Raw genomic sequence first — 26,447 nt, forward strand, 5'->3', positions numbered from 1 at the left:
TAGGATACAGCATCTGAACACATCCTCTGTTTCCCTAGCACCCCCCATTATGTGCACAGCACAAAGCTAATGAAGTTCTTTTGTGTAGGGCTTCACTTGTAGCTACTGAAGACATGGAAACATGGCAGAAGCAGGGGACTGTAGAACAAGAAAGGTTAGACTTTAGAATAGCCCAGTGCTGCTTTAACAAACTGCCCTTGTTCCCAAGCTTCACTGTGCTACTCTGTCACAGAAAAAGAATTTTCACTAGTGTGTTCTCAGAAACACCATCTACTTTTTCAAATACATAGCCAGCCTTAGACAACAGACTGCAACCAATAGAAGCAGTTTTGTTGTTAGTATATGGGGCAAGATGAAACCCCAAGTGCTGTGCAAAATCAGGCCTCACATGTTGTCTCAGAATGGGCACCTGCCCTGTAGTTGTCCCTTCAGAGTGGCCCAGTGCTCATCCATGTACCCTAAAGCCACATGTGCACACTAGAACAACATCTCAGCTCATACAAGCCATGCAGCCACTAAGGTTTGAGCTGAGAGTTTAGGTTGGGAAACACTTCTAAGATCATTGAGTCCAACCACTAACCCAGCACTGAAAGGCCACCACTAAACCGTGTCTTTAAGTGCCACCTCCCCATGTCTTGTAAATACCTCCAGGAATTGTGACTCCACCACTCCCCTGGGCAGCAGAATGATACTGGGGAAGACCCTACAAGGAAATGAGTAGCACTGGAGCACTTGCTACTGAGTGAGGGCTGCTAGTTAGCCCGTGCACTACCTGCACTGCCTGTTGATGTCATTTGATGATGATGATGACACAACATAGCTCACAAAGGGAAATGAGTTCATATGGCATGTGTAACTGTAAATATAGCATTTCTTTTCCCAAGCACCTGACTTGCTAAGCATCCTTAGCATGTATGCATGTAAAATTTCTCCTTCTTTACTGAAGATGCACCAACAGACATAAAATATTGGCCAGATAGCTGCCACAACCTGTTATGGATTAGAAGCAAAATAGTTCCAAAATTATTTCAGCTCATATCCTTTCCATGCTTGAAACCAAACTTGGAAAATCAATTTTCCCTGCACATTAAAGGAAAGTGTTGCACGTGTGTCTATTTTGCATGTGGAAAAGGAAATTTTGTGTACACAATGGGTATACATACAAACGGGTTTTGATTACAGTGTAAGTAGTGCCTTTAGAAAATTGTGTCCCATTAAATAATTCACATTATCCTCCCAGCAGAAGAAATCCAAAAGTGTCTAGCGAGGAACTAAATTAGTGAAAGTGAGGTCTTAGAAAATATTGTCCTCTGTGTAGCAATAGTAACACCTCGTTATTGTCTTATATAGAGAACAAACAAATTGGATAATTTGTAGCTCAGATAAGCAAGCCCTGGTTAATAGAGTCATACAGGATGTGAGGGGAAATGGGAGTGTGCATTCCCCTGCCTGGATACCTCTCCTGACGCAGAGCAGGAGTGCTCTGCCACGCTAACTCTAACTGTGCAAGGGGCAGGTGCAGATTTAGCTCCATGAACATTGATAAACTGGCCACCAGAGCAGACCACAGTGTGGGGAGGATGCAACAGATACATCTGGGGAAGAGCTCTAAGAAATCACTCCAGCCCAGCCACTGCAAGAAAGCAGAGACAAATTTTGAAAACCAGCTGGGCAAGATACAACTGACTTTCAAAGCTCAGGCAAGGTAATCCTGCCTAATTGACAGTAGGGGCTGACTTTTTAATAATGTCAGAAATTTTAAGAGAATAAATTATTTTATAGATGGCAACAAGAAATAGCTGAGCTGAGCTCCAAATTTTGAATAGTGCTCCTAGTATAAAGCTATTGTTTTTATTGTTTTTATTCAAATCCACTAAGCAATGAAGATGTAGATAAAATAGCTCAGCAACAAATAAAATAGAAAAAAATAACGTAATGTGGGGACTAAATATTGTAGCTTGGTGGAAACAGTTCTTCTCAATGTTATGTTCACCTTCAAGTTCTGTACAGGATTCCTGTTTGTTCCTGGACTCACACTGACTGAGATAGGTCTTGGCCTTATTATTCGTAATAACTACTACTTGATGACTTGATAAGAAATTACATTTTAAAAAGCTTGATATTAATTTAAAACCTACGAAGTTTTGCTCATTATTTCTGAGACATCCTAGTCAACTCCTAGTCAGCAGCTACAGCAAAGTACGCTGACCCCACTGATGAGGAATCAATTATGCTGGAACAAAACAAACCCGTAACTAGAAAGAAAGGAAGCCTATGGTTTTATACAGAGACAGAGAAAACTGAGAGAAAGACCATTTGGCAATTGACATAGGACAAAACATTTCATTTCCAGGTTCCAAGAAGATACACTTTAAATTTGTATTAAATATGATTTATAAAATCAATGTTCTTCTATGCTGGACAGCTTTACTTGTAGTGAATGAAGACAAACCAGGGCACACATCCAAAGCTGTGGCTCTACAAGCATGTGGCACTCAGGAATGGAGGTTTACATGCCAGCAACTGCAATTATCCTGACTAGCAATGATTTAGCATTCTGGAATGTCTAGAGCCCAAAAACACAAGCTATGCCTTTATATCACAACCATCTGAAATCCAGGTTTAAATTCTGCCTTTAAAGAAACTGCAGCACAGCTTGCTGCTGTGTGCACACTGGAGAATAAAAATGATTAATTCCGCCCATCAGTGAAGTTTTTGCTTATGAGTATCACAAGCCTTTGCTGTGTGCAGCAGAAAAAAAAAAAAGAAAATCATTTTTATGCTTAGTTTCTGATCCTTATTCAAAACCATGCAACAGTGCTAATTACTAAACACTGGGTAGACTGAATAAAATATCATAAAATGCTGAATTAAAAACTGACAAAACAGAACACCTTAAACCTAAGTACATTTATCATATTATTTTAGTACATGATTTTTAGTGCATGAGTTTAGAAAAGATTTTCATGTTAAAATTAACAGAGGAAAGTAACTGGAAAAGAGGCAAATCAAAACGGAAATAAACCATGTAATATACGCTGCCATGATGAGCCGAACATCTGAAAAGAGGAGCAGAATGATCAATCCCTCACCACAAAAAAAAGAGACATATAAAGACTGGCTTGAGAAAAAAAAGATTTCCTCTTGGAATCACCACAGCAGGAGCCAGAGGAAGCTTTGCACCCAGAGACCTAATGTCGTCTGTTAAGCTAACAAAACTAGTCTGGAAGAAGAAAAAGAAGTAAGACTTTATCTTTTTATCCCCTTCCACTTCATTGCTCATCTCCCTAGTGCTTATCTTGATCCCAGTTTTCTTTTTCTGAGGTTTTTTTCCATCCTCTCCCTCTTCCTTTCTCGCTGTTTTTTTTGATGCTGACAGAGGGAGCAGCATGGGTGCCTGATGCCAGCTGCCTCCTAACCAGAGCCCTGCCTTTGTCATTTGCGTTGTCACCCTGAGGAATCACAGACTATACCACAGAGGACGCTGAAGGGTCAGTGACAGAGGTGGTGCTGCCAATTCTGCCCAGCCCTCAGAGCCTCGGGGGGGCTGCGGAGCCCCGCGGCTGCTGAGGCCAGCCCAAGGTGTGACGCCTCACACTCAGGGGATCAAACACTCCAGAAGTGGCCAATGCCCAGTGCCACCGGACAGTTTGCAAAGAAACCACGGAAATCCCCTTCCTAAGTCAGCCACTCTCTGCCCAGCTTGCCACAAGCATGTCATGCATGACATGTAATGCAAAACTTGCCGTGACTTAGGAGGAATCCCCAGTGGGATTTTCTCTAGGACATGCTTTAGGATGCCCCACCACAAAACAAGGACAGCGTGGCTGTAGGGTTGCCAGAGCACAAGAGGTGCTCTCTGTACCAAATCACAAACTAAACTAACCATGAGACTGCAATGTGCGTTACATAGATATGTTAATCTTACATTTACACATAGAAAAATCCTAATGCAATGTATTATTCCTCTGAGGTTTTATGCCATATTCTTCTTTCAGTTACAATAGACCAGACCTGCCCTGCACAACTCAGGCTGTAATTTGAACAGTAATTTTTATATTAACACCACATAAGCAACAATCAACAATGGCTTATGCTGTTGGGAGAGTAAGTACAACTAAAGGCTATCTATAAACTGGAGGAATGCAGTGAGAGAGATCTCGCCACACATCTCAGTTCTTCACACTGTCTCCTTGGAGTTCAAAACACTCTGGGAACGGGACTCCATCCATCCACAGGGAAGGTATTAGCAGGTTCATAGAACTGAATGAAGTACAGCTAAATTACACACTTAGGTACAGCTCTACGTTAGGCTGAAAAATAACTTCATTTTCTAGTGTTTGTGTTATCTTAAAAAAGTACCTTGAATGACTACTCATAAAATTAAAAAGAATAAAACCAGATAGTCTGGGCAAGCTAGCTTCGTGTATCATTGCACAATTTGCCTCATTTTATATCCACTGATGGATATCTAGAAATAGGAAAAATCTGAATTTTAAGCCTGAAATATGAACTCTACAAATCTGTATTTCTGTGTATGTATTGTAAGCCACCACCAGGGAATACTTTCGAAAATAAAAATAAACATCTAAACTTTGAATGCACTTTAAGGGTCAAAAAGCAATCAGAACAAATGCATTATTTAATTGTAAAAACCACACTCGATTCAGTGCAAGGCTAAGGAAGAAGCTCAGGCTCCCAGAGGCATGTGAAGTGAGGAGTGCTGCAAACAGGGCTGGAGCTGAGCTTTCCCTCAGCCCTGCCTCTGCCGGGGAGAGGTGGCAAGGTTGAAAAGCTGGAGAAGACAGGCAGCTTTTGATAAGAATTAGCTGCCATTTTCTTAGGCACAGTGAAACAGAGAGGAAAAAATACTGGGAATTTCTTGCTTGCAATCAAATAAAGGCATTACTCAAAACTGAGAAGAAAGACTTAAAAAGAGGGGCTACTCACACAAGGCTTGGAGTGAATTATAAAATTCTTAGCCTTTTCCATAGCCCATTGTCATCAGCTACATCTCTACTACAGTATCTTTGTTTTTCCTCCGCTGTCATTAAGTTAGGTCAATTTCTTACCTGATCAACACAGGCTCTGCTCTCATTATCTTGACTCAAAGCCAACAGTTCCTTTTAAAAAAATACTCACAATAATCATCAGCAATTGTATGCTTACCCTGAGGTAGTTGAGGGTGAAGTTTGTCAGGCCCATTCGAGTGATGTTTTTGGACAGCTGCTCCAGCACCTGAGGGTCTTGTGCCTAAACAACAAAGGATAAAAGAATTTTCACTTTGCTTTTCATTGGAGTATTTTTTCTATGTGCTTAGTGGAATGTAGAGAGGGTTCCCTGAAAAGCAGTGCCACTGCTATGGAAAAATTACACATTGATGCTAAATTTATGTAATAAGCTAGAGTTCCATATGCATAGGAAAATGTAAAGCATTATGAAATTGGAGCAGACTAAATACTGTTTTCCAATCTGTTCCTTTGCTCCCTGACCATCCATTCAAAAGACAGACCTAAGAGATCTGGTCGTGCAAGTGAGCAGGGCCCCACCAAAGAGCTTCTGAGGGACTGAAGTACACTTTGAGCCTTCTATTTGTTGGCTGTGAATCCCAGGAGACTAGACAGAAAAAGGCAGGAATAAAAAGCGTATTATTTTCTTTTTGTGGGTAAGAAACTGCAGCAGAAAGATCTCATCAAATATATGACATTAAGCACAGTCTGGAGAACCTTTCTAATTTAAGGGTTTTTCCCAGAGTTAAATGGAAAAAATGCAGGAATAGTCCTTCCCTGACCTTAGCCAGGAGCTTTACCTGTGAGATCACCCTCCTCTTTAAAATGAGATCAATCTCATCACCAAAATTAACACCTGCTGGTTGCTGTCTAACCTCCTTCCACTCTGAATTCAGCAGCCCCCTAAATACGTAATGTCGATCGTGGCCATGCTCATTGTCCCTTAATGGGATACTGTTGAAGAGTTCAGCTGATCAGTCCCCTAAAATAGCAGATAATCCTGGGATAGAAACGGTGGGGCAGGTTTGCAAAGGTGTTTTCTTCAGGCTTGTAATAGCACTTTGAAAAAAGGTCCAGCTTAAGCTATATAAAATTCCTCACTATGAACAGATCTTTATCTGTGGATATCTAAGTAACTTGACATCAAAATACAGGAACATCTTTGTGTCTGTGTTCTTACCCTTTATAAAACCACAGTCCTGCAATTGATTTTGTATATTGAGGCACTGCTAGTAGAAATGGGTCTATGGTGAGGAAATGAAAGTGTCAGTAAAAGCATGTTCTTGGTTTCTCCACAATTTACCTTATTATATTTTGACTTTAACTTATAGAATATTTAATAGTTTAATGTTTCATTGTGTGTGTTTTCATTCAAAACCAAAAGAAAGTCATGAAATGTGGAACAAAAAGGTCTGGATTAAAATTCTAAAGGTTTTTAAGTAAATATATGGCAATTTCCTATTTTCTGTCTATGCAAGAGTAACATCAGTTTGCTTCATTTAAAACTTATCACTGGTACCTAGGATGAAAATTCACAGACTCTGGTGTAGTTCAGGTACATAAGAAGAGATTTTGGACCCAAATCATACAGACCACCAAGTGGGATAAAAAAGAAAACTACATGCTAAAATAGAATGAAAACATAGCAACAGTGGCAATAATAGAGCACTGAGAAACAAGGGAGTGATGAAAGAACTTGTGAATAGATGTAGTTGCAGGCAAACCAAAATATTTATAGTTAATTGCCTTGGGTGTGAAATTTGCCAGAGTTGTTCATAAACCTAATCTCATCTCTTTGCATTAGGTCAAATGAATGAAGGATTACTTACATGCATGGCTAGAATGCTGCGTGGGACTAATTCTCTGTATTGTCTAATAGTAAAGTGCCATGTTTTTATTCTCATAAGATCATCAAAAGTAAACTCCAAGATAAGACGTCCTTCTGTGCATACCTAGAATACATAAAATGCATGAAATAAATTCCCAGGAATTTTGTTTTCATTGGTATTGTATCATCGATTAAACAACATTCAAAAATATCAGAGCAGTATTCTATTGTTCATCTCTGCTAGATTAATTGTTTTTCATCCTCTTGGGGAGAAAAAATGAATGTGGGAAAATTACTTCATAGGCCTTACCTCAGAGACAGTAACTTATAATGCTATGGATTTTATAGCATTTTACAAACATAGAATATTGTGTGATAAATCTTATTTATTGCATCAATTCTCTTTTCCTCACAGTTTGCTACTGCTAATTAATGACGGAAGCTCGCAGTGGAGGTGACTGTGGTGCAACTGAGTCCACTTGATGGCAAGTTGCTGAACCAGTCATTCCCAACCTGTTTTAGACTTACAATAGCTTGGCATATGAACATTTCTCTCATGTCCATGTGGAGTAGGCAGAGTCCTGAATGCCTGTGGCAAAAACTGGGTTGTTTTTCATCATTTTTCATAATTTTTTTCAGAATTATTTTGTCTTTTCCAAGCATTTTCTCCTGTTCAGTTTGTTTTTTGTGGGTTTTTTTGTTCGTTTGCTTTGGGGTTTTTTGTTTGTTTTTGTTTTTGTGGGGTTTTTTTTGGTGGCTTGGGTTTGTTGGTTTGTGGCTTGGGTTTTTGGGTTTTTTGGTTGGTTGGTTGGGTTTTTTGGGTGATTTTTTTTCCTCTTATCTAGTTTTATTAATCCCCTGTGGGTCTTGCCATGGGGCTTTATGAGCTGCCTTGCTGAGAGGTTTGAGAGTGAAGGGAGCAGAGAAGAGCCAGGACAGTGGAGCTACTCCTACAGAAAGTGGCTCACACAGCTTTGTGAGGAATCTTGTCTAAGAAAGGACAGAAAATACAGGAGTAATAAATACAGCAAGTGGGTACTACCTATGAAGGAAAAATAAAATAAATTACTGGGGACTTTTAAACAACTTTCCACAATTTTATGTGGAAAAGGTACATGGTTGTAGTCTTCTTTAAGGTGAAAAATACAAGCCCAGCATGGAATCTTGACTAAGGGTACTGTGGAGCATTGAAAATTATGTCTGATTTGAAAATTAACTATCACTCCTGGGGTTTTTTTATTGTATATTTAGACTTACAATCCTTGTTCATAGTAAATTTGCAAGTGCAGATTACAGAGATATTGTGGAAACAGGGGGTAACGGCTATCAAAAAAAGGGTTTCTGCATATTAATTTTAATACAGCTAGTACCTGATCGAAAAATAACCATCAGATTCAGCTGAGTCTGCTGAGCCTTTTTAAAAGCTCCAACTCAGACTTGGCCAGCTCTCACCTGGTCAATGTGTGGCTTTTCTGGTTAACAGTTCTCTTAATGTCCTTACAGTTTTTCTTCCTTATTGTTTCTGCAAAAACACCTAGGTAATTTTAACAGGTGTACTATATAGACAAATTCCTGTAGACCTGTGAAGGAGCATCTTGCAACAGGTTTTCATCTGCCCTTTTCAACACACCTTAGTGAAGCCTTCAGATATTTAATGTGTCTTATGTTTCACTTTTGATTTTCACATCATCTGCACTAGGATGAGAAATTACACAGTACACATGAACACATGTAAGGATTCACAGAGGAAAAATATTTTGTATTAATGTTACTGTGTTGAGGTCAAAGATCCTAGTTACTGATCAGTTAACATGAAAATATTTCAGGTTTAAAACAATTTTTAAATAATAATACCTGGGGCTTCTCAAATGTTTCTTTTCTTAAGCTCACACTACCAAAGCTCTTTGCAGATTTTAGGCACTGGCGTTAACAAATTTTAATAGAAAAACTTAAACACATTCCTCATATTACAGTGGTAAAAATTTATACATCTTATAAAGGAATTTAATTTCCTTATGTAAAGTAGAATTTTACACATTGCTTTTAATCAATAAAATTGGCACAGTTCTTATTTTAAAAGGGCTATTTTTTCCCTGAAAGCTGCCTTTTACATAGAATCCAAAAAATCAAAAGGGTCTCCAATTAAGAAAACATTTTCTGTTGTGCTGAATTCATGTTACCGTACTGTGAGCTCTGACATTTTGTTTCTGTGGTAACCAAAATCAGCTGATTAGTTGGCATGGCAACAGAAAAGATGTAATCCCAGCAGACACACTCTAATCAATGCCCCCAGCACAGATGGTCTCCGGAGGATCAACAAGAAAGAGGCTGGCAGGCATTCAGTGTATCACGTGGTTGCTCTAGACTAGGCCAGGAAAAAACTAAAAAAGAACATTTCTCAAACTAACCAATAGCTTTTTAACCCCTTCACTGCACTTATTAATTGTAGGAATTTCAACTGCTTGTGCCTATGAAAATCAGCTTTGGTTCTGTGCCTTCTTGCTCACAATCTCATTCTCCTAACACTTGGCATCTTTAGAAGTGTTCCCCCTTTATGAACTACCATTTCTCAAACACGAAGAAACCTAAAGCTTATACAAATCTGGGCAATGCCTGATGTTATTAGTAGGAATTCAAATCGCTGAGTTTCAAGGGCTTCACCAATAAATGTTGGCTGCACTCCTGGGAGAAGCAAGTGAGTAGTGAGCACATGGGGCACTCACTGCTTTAGTGGTGAAAGCAATGCCCACCTCTGCCATTTCATTGGGAAATATAATCATTGATCACTGTAGAAAAACAGTTTGCCTACTCATAAAGTGGGAGTGCCAGAGTTGGATTAAACACAGTGAAAACAGAGACTGTTTTGGAGGACTCAGAAAACTTTTGCCTACCTGAAGAAAAAAGTGGAGCATCTCCCAGCTAAAAAAACCATAGTGGTCTTGGCTTCGGTATTTTACAACATTTTATTTATGCCATTGAATTATTATAAGTTCTTTGTACTATTTATTTATATCTTGATAAAACAATTTTTAAGTGTGTGACATTTTACAATGACTTCTTAGCCCACAAAGACAAGCTGGACTATTCATATTCTTACTGCTAGGCATGTTCTGGCCATATCTGTTTCAAAAGAACTGGAAATGCCATTTTATATATTCATCCAATACTTTTGTATGCAATGAATTGCTCTAACTAGAAAAATGTTGAAATTAATAAAATGCACTTGATTCTTAATTCTGTGGATACTTGATTCAATACATAATGAAAAGTGTTTCAGTCTGTTGTATTAGAAGTTAGTGAAATTGCAGCTTAGATCTTGCTTGTGGAACTGAAACAGTTTGTATTTTTGCATTAACCCCCCTAACTTGATAGTTTCACTGAGTCAAACTCAGTTATGATCCAAGGAGCTACACAACCCATTGCAGTGGTGCTTGTTATGGAAGGTCTGCTCTGTTCCATCACCAGTGCTGTGAGAGTAGGAGTTAAGCTTTGTAAGAGTACAAGATCTGCCCTTGGTATCTCTGCTAGAAGTTAAATAAGGCAGCTAAATGAAGCTGAGGCAACACTCAGCTCTAACTTATTTCTGAGAGAATATTATTTCTTTTCCGCTATTCCACCAACTACTATGTTTCATTTTGGATTTGCTCTTCCTAACAAGTCATATTTTAAACATACAGGCATGAAACCCTCCTAATTTTTCTCCTAGAACCCAAATCCCATCCCCACCTGAACTTTTCTACCAAGACACAGAGGCTGACATTGGAATCTGCCAGAGCAATGTCAAAGCTGAGGCAAGCTGTGCACAGCCAGGGCTGCAGCAGGCAGAGGGACCCACTGCACACAACAGGACAGTGCCATGGAAGGCAACTGTGGCCCTCTCAGACGAGGTGGACACCCAGCCCAGTCCATACAATTCACCCATCTTTGACTTGTTGGATGCTAACCTCCTTTCCAAAATAACAACACTGTCATGTGCTGCCATGATAGGTAAAATAATCTAATTGGGTTGAGAACAGTGCTCTGTATCTACTGGCTAAAAAAACCCCAAACCAACCCCCTTTATTTGCTACTGCATTAAAGCTAATGCAGAAATCGCTTTAGGGAGCTCAACAATGAAGCAGCTACTGTGTAACTTTGGCACATCTCCTGCTCATGGCCAGCACTCACAGCTCCTCATGAGCAGTGAGGTGGCAAAGAGGTGCCAATAGGAATATCTGGTCTCTCCTCTGTCTATCTGTGTCTGTGTAAGCCACAGGGGCTGGAGCGGCTCACACATCCTGACTGCACCACACACCTACAACAGCACAAGCCCTGTAACCCTGGTCATGATGCTGTCGATAGCCAGTGACTTAAAATTAAAACCTCCACAGTCCAGCAGATCAAGGGCAACACAGATTAGCTACCTTCTCCTGCTGCCCCTTCTCCTTTTGTTCTTCTCTTTTATGAAAAAGTTAAAGATAAACAGGTACAAGATGGAAAATCAGTGTTTACTGTTACCATTATTTACTCTTAATGTATTAAAATGTATTCACTTCCATTTTGAAACAAGTTTACTATTTTGGTTTTTTTAATACAAGGAAAAAAATTGTTTTAATTTGTATTTTTCACCCTTTTGGTACTTCTTTTTTATATACATATATGGCACCCATTTTAATTACAGGGCTAGATGTGCCTTATGCAAGAAGATAATTCACTATCCATTACAAATATTGAATATTCACTAACTGTTTGATCCAGAGTGTGTTTTAATCAATTGACTCCTTCCACTGACTTCATTGCCTTTTGGACTGGCATCCTACTGTATTAAATCAGTATTTTCCTAGAGATTATAGTCCTTGTAGTAGGTAAGTATCAAACGTAATGCATACCATCCCAAATGGTAGGTACCAGCAATGTGAAGTCTCATTGTTGCTTTAAAATCAAACCCGGAGAAAAGGAGATGGGCAGGCTAAATTTAATTCACATAAAACTGATACTTCTGGCAACCTGGCATTATGTGCTTCTCTTGCAATCTTTCTGGGAGAATTACAGGAGATACCCACAGAATCTTCCAGTCATATAATGAATACAGAAAACAGTAATTAAATGGCTCCAAGGGTTTTCAGTATTGGAAATAATCTCAGTCCACCAGAAAAATTCAACAGCCAATATTTTTTCCCCCTTACACACACTGAATAAGAAAAAGAAAACCAAAAACCAACAACATGCTTTATTGAGTCTTCCCTGTTACCTTGGTAAACATGGGTTTTCCATGCTGAGTGACCATGGTGCATTGATCACAGTCCACTGTGATGGATGAGTTGTGGTATGACTCTTTTGAGTGCTTGAGAATGTAATACAGGTCTGTTACACCTCCTTCAAAGACAGTGCTAAAATAACGAGGAATGAGGGTTCTTCCAATTGCTGTGAGGAAAATACAAAGCAGAATTCAGCAAATGCTCTAGGTTATAAAATCTCAAACCATTTGCTAACAGCACATGAATAATTTTAAGCGCAATGAAATCAAACTCTCATTTAATGAATATAATACATGTTCTCTCCTTTTGTAGAGACAAAGTTGTGCCTGGTCCCACTGAAATCAATGAAAATGGCTGACTCCATTCAGAGGGAGTGGGCTCATCATATTTAATCTTTTTAAATTGATGGCAAGTTAAAGTCACTCTTGAAACCATCTGCAAGGTTTTTTGTCCGAAAGTAATTATTACACAAAAACCCACATGATGTCAATTACTACTGAAAGCTGAATATTACCCATAAGTGTATAAATACAAGTGGTGAGTATTGACAGAAATATAAATCTACACCCAAAAAAACCAAAGCACTTTTATATAAGGGAGTTGTGTACACGTACATGTTTTTTTTGTGCGTGGGCACACGTATATTTATATATACCCACCCATACATGCACACACACACACACACACACACACACACACATGCACTCTTGATTCAACAGGAGGGCTACTACAGAGAAATCAGAGTACTGGGGATTGAAGGAGGACCTGAGAATGGAAAATTAGAATGTTATACAATATATGACTGCCCACAGATCTACCTGTGGTCTCTCTTTAGAACAGTATTTATGCCATAGGCTAGAAAGTCTGAGCAGACACCCGAACTCCCTTACATGCATCACTTAAACCCCAAACTGTGGACTGAAGGTACCCAATTCTGGATTATTTGGTTGGGCAAAACTCCCACTGAAGTGGCATCTCTCACTTCAGTAGTAGTGTCAGGTAAGTTTTGCAAGGTCTAATTCCAAAAATGTAGTAGTGGGAGTGAGCTTCTGAGTTTTCTTCAGATGCACAAACTAGCAGCAGCACTGACATCAAAGGCAATTATCTCATATGCAACTGATGCTTTCCATCTCCTTCTTTACAGATAAATTTGAATGTAACCACAAGCCTGGTATAAGAGAACGTTTCAATTTATAATAGATGGATACTTCCATACCAAATGACTCATTGCTTTGCAAGCATTAATCAATCCACAGTAATTTTGAGTGGTAGATACATAAAAATTGCCTCAATTTTACAGGGAAAACCAAGCAATCTAAATGGTCTCTTGGAAGAATGAGGTACAAAAGTCACAATCCACAGGCAAGATTAGAGTTTATTACTTCCTAATTCTAATTTGTCTATTAGGACTATGTGGTGACTCATGCCTCCCTCATTTGCTGTATACTTTTGAGAGTGATTTCTGAAAAAACTATTTTCATAGAAATTTTGCCAGCATATGAACAAAGGCTCCCAAACCTAAAAAAGCATTTGCAAAGCAGTGTTGCAAATTTTAAATTAAAGAATTTTCACAGTAGTTCTGTGAATACTGTTTTTGTTCTGTGCATTCCAATGTGGAATATTGTATAGGCAGTCATAATGCATACTGTATAATGAAAATATGCAAATATAGAAAACTAGGACTTGTTAAAGCTTTTGCTGTAATATCACATATCAGTGTAGTTTAATGTACAAAAATATACTACACTCTCTGGAAGTAGCTGACAATTCAGTGAATACATTGAAAGGCTGTTGTACAACTGTAGATCCTAAAAAACCTCACCCACTAATCATGCATATAATATTTTTTACAGTCTTTTAATTTAATTTAGAAAAAGTGAAGTCCAGCAAATTAGCATAGGATTTAATTTATGGTTTAACTCAAATTTCTTCATATTAGTGTGGTATATAGTAAAAAAGTGGAATTTACCCATCGAGTTAATTTCTTGCTCCCCTAAGGCTAATTAGTGCAAATTAAATTTCCTGCTAATCATCTTAAGCAGCAAATGGGTGATATGAAAATCCAGCATTCCTACTGATTGTGATAAACCTCTATTCATGTGACTTATGCACTGCATAAATATCTTGAAACTATTTAACTGCAGTTGATAGACTGCTCCCAAAGTAGCATGGTCATGTGGTATTGCTGTTTGCCCTGTATTTACAGCTACAACACATTAAAGAAGGCTAGAAATGCAATAAATAATTTATTCTTATTACTAGTAAGCATTTTTAATAAAAATTATTTCCTGGTAAGTGTTATCTATGTCTGCCACAGGGATATGCTACTGTTAAGAACAGAGTGGGAGACCAAAAGGATGAAGAGGAATAGAGGTGCACACAAGGATGTGCTTCCATGGAACCTCATTTTCCATGACAGATGCATGTGCAGAACTGTTGGTCTGCAGAACTGAAAATAACTGATGCAAATATCCAATGTAAATGTTTATTGCTAAATATTCAGCTCCAGAAGAAACAGGAATGGAAACCTGTGTTAATGAGCTGACCCTTCTTCAGCTCACTATTTTGCTTTGCCATGAAAGAAAAGCATGTTCAAGGTTTTGGTTCTCTTCTTGAAGCATTCAATGGCTTAAAAAGATCATCTCATTTCTAGGATAAACATGAAACTCTACAGCAGTAACAAGAGGTTTTTGTGCAGGAGATAGAATTTCCAAGAACAACAAAAGGCTGTGGAATAACTCTTATGAGGCCTAGAGATTATCCCAAACTCAGTGCACTTTTTACTTTTTTACTTTTAAAATTCCTTGAGTTTTTCTCTTCCAAGACATAATTGTGTAGATGAGTATGCAAACACATATCTGTGTGCACTCCCTGCTCTGCTGCATGCATACATACAATCCTTTCCGGGGAAAAAGAATGGGATCATGGCAATGGTGCTTTTCCTTCTCTTCTTGCAGTAGATGGAAATGCTTACACATGGATATATACACTCCACCTATGTCTGTCACTGTACATGTCCATAAGGTTTCAGCAACACCATGTATCTTCTGCTAGAGATAGCAGGAAACTTTCTAGAGGGACCCCAAGCAATTCAAAGGTAGAATTATGGAACAACTGGATACTTGTGGCCACTTCAGGATGTGGTCCAGCTATCCTTATGTCAGTGAAATGAACTCACCCCTTGCAGAGCACAGAGTAAGCTGTATGCCAGCCTGGCCTTGGGTTTGCAATTCCCCAGTAGCAGTCACAGCAATAATGGAAAGTATAATCTAATAGCATATCCAATTGCATCAGTGGGGCTGAACGAAGTTTTATGTGCTACTGTAATTGGAATTCCTCCATATTTTAGAGCTTGGTTTAGTCCACAGAATACATGTTCAAGGACGTGTGTCTGTGCATGGTTTTTTAGGGCTCCTCCTTACCACACCACACTTCCCTAAAGGAGGATCACATGGAACCTTCAGATCTAGCACACAGATCTTAGCCACAGGAGCTCTGAACTGAGTATTTGCAGAAGCAGTTTGAGTGTGGAGATGTTCTTGTAATTTTCTTTCTTAATGTCAGGGCTTTATTCTTTCTCCGGTCTTTTTGCTCACCCACCCCCTATGGTTCAATTATCTGTATTCTCAGCTTATGATTGTTTGCTTATCTTCCAAGCTCACTGTTTAACTCCCAGTATCTCCTTGTCTTCTCCTCCTCCTCAAATGATGCCTCTTTTTCTTTTGCTCAAGGAAACTCAATAACCTACCCTAAAATCGTCATGATTTTTTCATTCTTCTTAATTAAGAAGGCCCAGTTATTTAGTCTCAGTTTCCTTGTTCTCCTCCATGCTGCCCAAAATGCCAACTTCACACACACTTTTTTCTGTGCTCTTCCTACACAGCCAGGCTTCCATATCTGCCTGTCCCAGCCTCCCTTCCTCAGCAGCCTAAGCACTCCTTCTGGATCTTGATTTTGTGGGTTACGCCCACCAAATTCTTGCTCTGCACTTTTTCCCACTCTGTCTCCTTCTAACAGCAGATTCTTTCTCCCAATTAATCCCATCTTTCCTTCATTCCTTCTTTCAGCTCCTCATCAGCCAGAGACCAGTCAAGAGGACCTCTTTCCTCTGTGTCCCCTCACCCAGACAAACATATTCCTTATATTTTTCTCATTGACTTCCAACGCTCCCTTACTCAATCATCCTCCATCTTCTCCTTTCATCCCCCAGTTACTCTCTCCTCTATCATACCAATGGCATCTGATCCTGAATTTTCCCCTCCTCTTTTTTCCCCTCCTCTTCCCTTTTCTTTCCTCTACATTCAGCTCAAGTTCCTTCTTTCTTAAGGCCACCTGGATCCCAGGCACATCTGCCAGCAGTGTGGAAGAAAGGGTTTCCTGCTCTTGCAAGCTGCACTGGCTGAGTCTTCCAAGTAGGTTTTGTATGGCAGATGACAATGATTCCACATAGCCCTGACCTGCAAAATATCTAGTTACTCTATGTAGCTGGCATGTGGATGCCCCACTGAGCTATGCTCCTGGGAAGGAAGACCTTGGAAATTTTAGCTGTCAAACTCTAGTAAAGCCTGCACTGAATACCTAAGAATGAGTACCTTTCTTTTCCCCAAAATATTCAGAAATCTGTTAAATTCATTCAGATTTCCACAAAGAGGACAAAGGGATACCCCTACCACAAAGGTGAGCAACCCTACTCCAAAGCATACACATTTTTAAACATTTAAACAACAAACTTGCAATACTTTCATAACATGGAAAAAAATAGCTTCATCTATACAAATAATAACAGACTTTTATATCCCATTAACCAGAAAAGACCCTTTAACAGTGTGAAATGTGGCACCCTACATTGCAAGATATTGTATATACTAGAAAGAAAAATCACCTGCTCCTCATCATTCAGGCATTAACTCCAGATCACTGGAATGCTGTTTTAAATTGTCATTTTGTCCTGGGCAGCATTCCTCCCTAGCTGAAGGAGGATTTCTTATGAGAAGTGGGCACTGCCACGATCTTTGCTTGATTTTGCTAGCAGTTGACCAGATAGCAAAGCAAAGTGACAAAGATCAGCTGGATTTGGCAATAAGAAATAGTTATTTATATGAAAATGTCTATAAAAAAGCCATATCAGAAATGAATAATTTGCACAAAAAGCATGCTGTCATCCACTGGCATGATATAACTTTAGCTTATGTTGTAGCGTGACAGGCTAAATGTAATTCCATGTAACTTTTCCATGCATCAGAAACCACAGAACAATTTTAGAATTGAAGTAAGATAGATTTGTGACACGCCCCCACCCTTCCCCCAATATGAGTGGTCCAGAGATCAATTAATTCGATCTATAAACATGGACAAGAAGCTTTATAGCCCAGTAACAGTTACATTATATATAATTCCTCAAGTATCACACCTGGGGAATTCTAAAGACTAGAATGAAACCCTCTGACATATTAAATGGCCCAAGGCCTGCCTCTCAAGGAGGGATGCACTGAGGTCACACTCCTGCTTTTTGGCCTGGGCATGCAACAATGATGATTAGGATGTCCCTCTCTCACCCTATTCCTTTAGTTTATTTTCTCTTTTAGATATGTTTGCCTGAGCATAAAGCACTTAATTCTGTCAGGAATATGTTTAACTCTAGAATTATTTTTCCATCCTAAAGCCAAAGAGTCCAATGATCTCCAGATGGGATTGTCCATAACTTGTGAAGTTCAGATGAGCTATGAGTACCAAATCAGCTGAAAAAATAGTTTATAATATAATTTTGGTACCACCACACAGTGTGCTGGTGACAGTTAGATGGTTAGGTTTTTTCCCCAAGGAAGATCTGAGTAAAATAGAAAGCAAACATGTTTTTCTAGTTCACAGGAAACTGGTATTATTTGTGGGCTAGGAGCAGCAGAAGAACATTTCTTCCCTTTGTGTGCCAAAGAGAGGCTGTCAAAATCTCAATGCCCCTTCTGCAGAATGAAGGGTCATGGCCTCTTTGCAGAAGTGGGGTTTGATAGCAAACCCCTCCTTGCTCACTGAACTGTTCCTGTTGCATTTGGAGTAGAGGCTCCCAGGATCAGACATTTGGATTTAGCATATATACCGTGTAAAATAGCTGCCAAGTTGGTGTAGCAAAGAAACAATGGAAGTGTTAATCAGTGAAATAAAAATATTGGTTTTATCGCTTTCAGGCTGGTTTTTTTTGCAGTTTGAATCCTGTCAAGACTTCTGTCTTTAATTAAAGCTAAGTTATAAAATAAGTAATAAAACAGAAACAAATAAACCCCCAAAATATAAAAGATAAAAAAGGCTTTAAAAGTTCCACACAATCAGCAACAGAATGAAAAAACACCCTCTGCCTATAGCTCAAAGGAGCACTGGAAGCTCTGGTGCAGCCTGCAGCTGATTATCTCATCATCATGATGGGCTTGAGGAACTCTGCTGGTTGGGGCTGTGGGGTTTTTTTTGGCTCCCAACACAAAATGTTGAGCTGTCCCATAAAGCTCTAGGCCAGCTATGAGAGTCTATTGCTTCAGAGATTATCACAGTTGGATCTCAGTAATTAAAAGGAGATGTAACTAACTCTCCTCAGCCAGATGCAAGGACTAGGGAAGCCAGAAGACAACAGCCCATTGATTGCAAATGAGCCTTCCTAGGCACTGCAAAAGAGAGCATGAGCTTTCTGTTAATTGTTAATTGACATCTGTGGACATGGCTAACTAACATCTGCGTGGGCCAGAGCTTGGCATGTTCATTTGCATATGCTTCTGTAACTGAAGTAAACAAATCAGTACACATAGAGCAAAACTTCATGGAGTTACACAGTGATATCACTGCTGCTGCTCTGCCTACTCTTCGATTTACCCAAAATTGTCCCAGTGAAAGAGCACACGAGCTGTGTTCTCTTCCAGACACAGTCCATCTGGCTGGGATGAGGAGGGAGGGATCCCTCTCTGAACCTGCACAACAGCAAATCTCCAGTTTTCAGTATTGTGGCCTGCTCTCTGGAAGAGGTGCAAGGCAGGGTGCTCATGGGACCGCTCCTCCACCTCTGTAAGACCTTATCTGCCGAGTGGATTCAAACCCAAACAACTCAAATCCATCAATTCCTAGGAAAAGCCACTGTCAGATTTGATAGTGTGGCACAGAAGGCAGTGAAAAGGCAGTCTAATAAGTCCAAATTCTGTCTCAGAGATATGTGTGCCATGTTGATTAAACCACCCACATGTATCCAAGGCAGAAACTGGCACACACAGACCTGTCCTTTTTAAAACCCTTTCTAGTGTAAGATTGGGCTTCTATCATGTAGATTACTTTTAGAATAAAAATTAGAATGTATGATTAATTTACACTTACAGAAACTTCTGGTTAATTATACTAATTAAATATTAAGAGTAAAAGTATATCAAATCTATACAATAGTAATAACATTGATACTATATTAGAGTACACTACTGTACTTTTAATAGTATTATATTAGTAATATGCTACATTGTATTTGAACATTCAGAAAACATCCACATAATCTACACACATTATAAATTTTAAACACCATGAAATTTGGGAAAGAATGGAAGTAGGACCTCCATATTCCAAAAGCACACCTTTTGAAGAGTAAAATTAGCATATTATATATTCTTCCCTTAATAAAAATTATGTTTTTATTTTTAATTAGCTACACAGCACCTTCTGAATATTGTGGAAATCTAATGTCTCTAACCAATTTGCCTTTGTTCTCAATTTTGTGTCAAAATTTCAAAGTAGGATGTGTAACATGGATTCAGTACTGTTACTGAGTGGATTGAATACTTCCCACAACCAGAACCCAATGGTTTTGTTTAGATCCATGACACTTAATGGTATCAGCAGTATCTTATTTATTTTATAGCAACAACACTGCCTACAGTTAAAGGCTATAACCCAAAATATTAAAGCTTATAAAGTTGCAAATGCATAGGTTTTTTCTCTCCAACTCCTTCTACCCTGTGTAATTCAATCATTGTGTTAGGTCTGACTGTGCCTTTTCTCCAGTATTTTCTAACAACATTTTACCCTGGTGAGGATTTGCGTGTAAAATTTGATTCACTTGACAGTGTATTTCCTTTTCTTTAAGGAGTGTAACCAGCACTTCAATCCTCTAAAACACACTTGAGTCAAGAGCAAGTAACAGAAACTATGACAATGAGACCTCAGCTTTACTCCTTGCACCTTATGACCCTTATTCTCAACAGACACATAATCTGCAACTAAGTCTTAAATCCTACATCCCTCTGAAGAGAGACAATATTTCTCTATAATTCATTTTGGTAAAAACATTCAGAAAAGAACTATAAAATCCTCTATATGTCTCAGCACAAAGCTAAACTGCATGAGAGTAATTTTTAATTAAGGTTTAGCCAGCCTACAAGAAAATCTCCTCCCAACCTTTTTCATATTACACTGGCAGCTGACCACCAGTTCTTTAAAGAACTGCTCAGTACAAAATTCATTCATTAGATATCAAGTATTTGAGCCTCAGGCTAAGAGAATCTAGACCAGGGAATGTAGAGAGCAAGCAGCAGAGTCCAAGATTCCTTTCACAGAATGGCACCTGGACTTGGAGAGCATCTCTGGAAACCATCCCACCCTCCACTCAGAGATGGGGCATCTGCAGTGGCTTGTCTAGGGTTGCCTCCAATTGGGCTTTTTGTTTCTCCAAAGATGAAGCCTTCACAACCTCTCTGGGTAAGCTGTGCAAATGTTTGACCACCTTTGAAAGAAAACAGTTTTTGTTGTGTTTAAATGGAATTTTCTATATTTCACTTTGTGTTCACTGCCTCTTGCATACACTGTGCAATACTGAAGTCTGATTCTATCTTCTTTACTCTGTCCCCATCATATATTTACACACATTACAGGCTTCTCCAGGCTGCAGAGTCTCAACTCTCTCAGCCTCTCCTCACATTGCAAATCCTTCAAGCCCTTAATCATATACACATCTCATTTCTGGACTCACTCCAGTATATCCATGTCTTGCTTCTAAATAGCAAGTCCAAACTGACTATCCTACACCAGATGTGTCTCACCAGCGCTGAGGGAAAGATCACCTCACAATCTCCCTCAAACTCTCCCTCATGCAGAGCAGTAGGCTGTTGATTTCTTTGCTGCAGTGGCACACCACTGGCTCACAGTCAGCTTCAGCTCCTTCCCTGCAGGTCTCAGAACCAGTGTCCCAAGCTGAAGCACAAATAGCAGAGCACCAGCCCTGCACAGTTCCATACCAGCTGAAAGCTTTAAGGTTTTTTTCTCTGTATTCATTGACAACACTAAGTACTTAGGGAGCCTGCTACTCAATCCTAAAATGAAAACTCAAGAGTTCATGCAATTTATTGTTTAAACAACTGAATTAGAGTTCTAATAGTACAGAGCAGGCCAGACCCTTACGTGACATTAAAAAATTCAGAATTTTTCATGGCACGCAGATTTATCAGAAAGCATACAGTCTAAGCTGATTTTTTTAGGCTGGAGGTGAGAAATGGGTGGGTTACCCATATTCTTGTTCCACAGACAAAAAGACATACCTTAGGTGAAGAAGCTCCAGGTTTAACCCTAACACTTCTGTGTCTTATAAATCAAAACCACCATTCCCATGATGAAAATTTAGAAATGAAAGTATTTGTGTTTGCATAAAAATTCTACACTCTGAATGCCAATGGTTTTCCTGCTTGCAGTATACAGCCCCTTGCACTTGTGTCTGTGCTAATCATTCAGTTCAAAGAAAGAGTAGCTCAGTTAACTTTGTTCAACAACTGCAAAGAACAAAGTTTTAAAAGCAAACCAGAGAGGTTATTCACAGCTGTGTGACAAACCACTGTCAAAACATAACAAACCATAACCAAACTCAAGCAGAAAATGACAAAATGTAAGACCATAAAAATGATGGAAATTGTGCAGGACAAGCATTTTAGATGAACAAATGCAATCTGTACCAGCATAAAGGACCAACACAGCAGAGAAAATGATACCCAGAAAAGTTGTCTCAAGAAATAAAGGAAAAAGCATAAAATTCAAATGACAGGACACCAAAAGGAAGGGACAAAAACCAGGAAAACCATCCAGTTGTATTAAATCAAGCACACCCCTGACCCCTGACTTCATCTGACCTAGCAGAATGCTAAACATGGCATGAGAAAAAAAAAAGCATTATGTAAAAAGAGAAGCAAAATGATGTTAAGATAAAGTGATATTGGCCATACCCTCACATACTGCCATAATCCTTTTAGGCAGGTACCCAAGCTGGTCTGAACCAGCACCTAGACAGAGACTTAAAACCAAAGCTCGGCTGCTGCAGAAAAAAAGTGTCTGCCTTTCTGTAGAGTGTTCATGCTGGTGGTGTGTTCAGTGACCAACTCACATATTTCACAGCCTTTGACTTGATTCATCTTTTATTGATCTAAATCCAACAGTACCATGAAAATCAGGCAATTCACTAGAACAACACCAATTACCACTTGTTAAGAACTTGGTTGTTATGCTCGAGATCTTCCTTCCCTTCTCCCTTCCTACACCCCAATTATGTAAATATTCCAAATATTGCTACAAAAGCACATAGGAAGATATGTTGAACTGTATTTTCAGGAGTGAAATTGTTTTGGGGACAGATGTCTACAAATATAATTTTAACATTTTCTCATCTCTAGTCTCTCCTCTGAGCTGCATCAAGATGGAAAGCTGAGACAAGAAAAAAAAAATCTTACATGTATTCTAGAAATACTGTTAAACATGTGCAGCCTATATGAGGGAAGACTAAACAACTGAGAAAGAACTGATCTGAAAGATGCATAGGTCCCTTTCACCCTTAGAAACATTGGAAGAGAAGCTGTGAGTTACTGAGACAGAGTACCATGTGTAGTGAATGACTTCTCCACTGCTAAAGTTCCTGATTTTCATCCAGGCAAAATCAGCAACATCACACACCTTCAATTAGCTGCAACTCTGATAAATTCTATCTTTGGTTTCAGTCCAGTTTGTATCTGCCAGAATAGCACCTCATGTCATCACCACTATGTCTGATGAAAAGCCTGAGGACACCAATCATGATGTGAAGTCTGAGGAGAAGCACAGGCTGCTGGGACCTCAGAGGGTTTAGCTCAGACAGAACTTACTTTTCTTCTTGGATGCTTTCTGCAGCTCTCCACCAGCTCCCTTCTACTGAGAGACAGCAAGATCAGTACTTACAGCAGCCAGTTTGAGTAGTCAAAGCTATTCCTCCTCTGTGGTTAGTACAGTGCAAGCATAGCCACAGGTGTTTGTGTAAAGCATTTTGTAGGCAGACACCACCCTGCTCTGCTGATACTCTGAGTAACCCCAAAGCTACACGTTTGCATAGCTTGGCATCATGTCTGAGGAAGCAATTCCTGTGAAGAAGGAGCATATATTGGTTTGGGCTCTGAGACATGAAAGTGGCCACACAGCATCTGGTAGGCTTGGTGTGTGTGGGGAAAATGGGCTCATATAGGCATTTGCCCCACAGATGCAGCTGACCCCCACAACACTAAGAATTCTTTTCCCGGCAAGACTAAAACCCACAGGCTGGCCATGTGAAGGAGAAAGACAGTCCTTTCCCCCAACACAGGACTCTGTGCTCAACCACTGTCAGTGCAGCATCACAGCATGGTTCACATTCAGGTGAAAAATATCAGAGGTGAAATAGGTTGATATGTGCATCAAAGGGGAGATAACATAGTGGGGAGTGTGTCTGGAGAACTGGTGGGAGGTGAGGGGTTGCAGTGACATGATAAAAGATATACATGGCATTCTAAAAATCCACAAACTGCATTGAGCACATGTGGATTGATAACCAGCATGATTTTTCTGGTAATGTTATGCTGTAGAGGTCTGAACAATATCTCACCAGTGGATAATATTGGTTGTCAGTTATATACATGTTTTATAACAACCAGAACACTATTTTTCGAAAAGCTGTTGGTGGTTGGCTTTGATTTTTTTTCAGCAGCAAAGCTTGCCTTCCCACTCTCTTTCTCTTTCAAGCTCATGGAAGCTAACTGCAGACAAAGTAAAAATGGTATTGAACACAGTGGATAAGATAATTAGAAAAATAGTCTACTATTTCAAAATGTTTTGTTGGTTTTAAAAGTGTGCCTTGTTTATTACCCTTAAAATGAAGGCAAGTGCCCTGTGTTCAGTTATACAAATCAGATGTCTGACAAAATAACATGAAATAATAAAGAAGCACTTTCAGAAAAGGGCAAGCAATGCAGAAGGTTTATAAGCTTCAGTCAGAACACACATTATACGTAGTTTTTAATAAAATTTTATGCAAGTAATGCAAAATCCTCTTAACTCAAAAAAGGTAACGATAAGTACTACAACAAATCTGTGCTGAAGCTGAAACTACCACCTCCTATATTTTCTGTCCTTTTAGCTGTATGATACATTTTTTCACATTTCCCAGAGAGTCATCATATTATCTTCTTGGAACAGTTTTTCTACAATGACTCACTGTGATTTCTGGAACTACCATACGTAAGATACAGTCCCCATGACAGTCTCGAGCTGCCACTGTTTGGACAATTTCAGGGACTGCCTGACCATAAAACAGAACAACAACCACACAGGATGAACCCAAATGCCCACCCAGACCAACATCATTGCTTAACAGACAAACTAGAAACCTAAGAAAAAAATGGAAGCAAAAAGAAATGTGGCACAATCCTTGCCCTGGTCCATCACACCTTCCAAATTGCAAAACTAAACAGGTGGAAAGCTACAGAAGTGATGGGTGCATACAGTTAGACATGGAAGTCAGAGCTACTAACAGCTATTTACATCCAAGTACAGAGACAGTGCAGGGAACTCCAGATGCCACCCTAAAAGCTCTTAATTATGGAAAAATATATACAGACTTTATTATCTTAGGCTGAAAGCATATGAAAAATTTCTCTTGGAATATGTTTTCCTGCAGATCTTCAAGAGAAAAAGTCAAGGTGGGAAGCTCTTTTCTAAAGGTTTAGCAACAACTTTTATCTATCAGCAGTGCTTGATATGGTTACAGTGCAAGTCTCCCAATAAGAATCCCTGTTGACACCCAAGAGAATGATCCCAGACAGATAACTTGATGTTCTGATACCCTAATATGTATATGACCATGCAATTCAAAGTGTTTCTTTGAAAAATTAAATGTATTTTTTCAAAATCTACCATATTTTAAAAACTTACAGAAATCACCTAATGTGGGAAAACTTTTAATTTGGTTTACTTCAAACTCATGTCAAACAGGACTCTGCATAAAAAATAAGATACTCCACATTGCAGTGTGAACATGCAAATATATTGCTGCATTCATATGTATTTGAAATAAATCCCTGATTTTCAAATAATTTGTACATACCTCACAAAGAAGAATATATTTTTTTTAACTTCAGCATTGCAAACTCAACTCAGGATCTGGAAACAGATTTGTGTGCCAGCTACTGCAGTGACTAGAGAGCTAACTTATTCTGTTACAAAAACAAACACCATGTGAGAGTAAGCGTGGTAGGAACCAATTCATACTTTTATCATATGACAAATATAAAAGGTGATGGAATAAAATGCAGAAAATATCAGTCCAAAATTGTTCTGTTGTGAGCATCCACAACACAGAAGTGCAACAGAAAAGAACAATCCTAAAAAGTTTGGTTTTTCACCATAGAAAAATATCATTGCCTCAAGTCAACCTTTCTTCACTGCATCAATACATTAATATATTAATATTTTCAAATTACTCCCCCCTGTTAATACTGATCTTATCTCAGACATTATTCACTAATATTGGCCTCTCGTGAATCTCCACTTAAACAGCAGAAATTTTGTTTGCATAATGATGAGGAGAATGAAAGAAAATAATTTTGATTTATGTGAAGTTAGTCACCTAAGAGGTGAGGGAGAGGACCAGTGCTGTACTCTGATGCAGGCCAGGTAGCTGCACTGTTTCTGCTCCCCATGCTTCTGGATTATGCCAACAAAGCATGCTGAAGACAATCTGAAGACATGGGCTCTACTCTGCAACTGCTTTCTAATACAAAGCGAAGCTTGCATACTTTTTTCAGCAAAATTGTGGATTAATTCAAAACTCAAATGTCATTTTGCTACAAAAAATGGAAATGGTGGAAAAATTGCCCACAGTGAAGCATAAAGCAATTTAGATAAATAGCAGTTGTTCCCAGACCTCTGTACAAGCCTAGGACTGAACATGACATTTGAAATTTTTTTGGATCAGCACTCTTGTATTTCATACAGTATTTCACCACATCACTCCTATCCTCCTGTTCTTAGAATCAGCATAACTACAAATATAAATTAAAAGGCTGTTCTTGCATACCTCACATCTGGTTAGAGTTA

At 39.0% G+C, this 26,447-nt stretch overlaps 1 protein-coding gene across 11 annotated transcripts in view; it reads right to left on the reverse strand.

Annotated features, from left to right (window-relative positions):
• LDB2 (LIM domain binding 2) overlaps nucleotides 1-26,447 on the reverse strand; it is a 216,561-nt gene that overhangs the window by 42,330 nt on the left and 147,784 nt on the right. For all 11 annotated transcript variants that reach the window (XM_063401664.1, XM_063401662.1, XM_063401665.1 and 8 more), the window contains 3 exons: nucleotides 12,068-12,240; nucleotides 6,839-6,961; nucleotides 5,170-5,253 (listed from right to left, as the gene is read on the reverse strand). In XM_063401664.1, the coding sequence (XP_063257734.1) occupies nucleotides 5,170-5,253; nucleotides 6,839-6,961; nucleotides 12,068-12,240 (380 nt within the window). The remainder of the gene's footprint in view (nucleotides 1-5,169; nucleotides 5,254-6,838; nucleotides 6,962-12,067; nucleotides 12,241-26,447) is intronic.

Source organism: Prinia subflava, chromosome 7 (genome assembly GCF_021018805.1).
Source record: "Prinia subflava isolate CZ2003 ecotype Zambia chromosome 7, Cam_Psub_1.2, whole genome shotgun sequence".
In the NCBI taxonomy this organism is placed as follows: domain Eukaryota; kingdom Metazoa; phylum Chordata; class Aves; order Passeriformes; family Cisticolidae; genus Prinia; species Prinia subflava.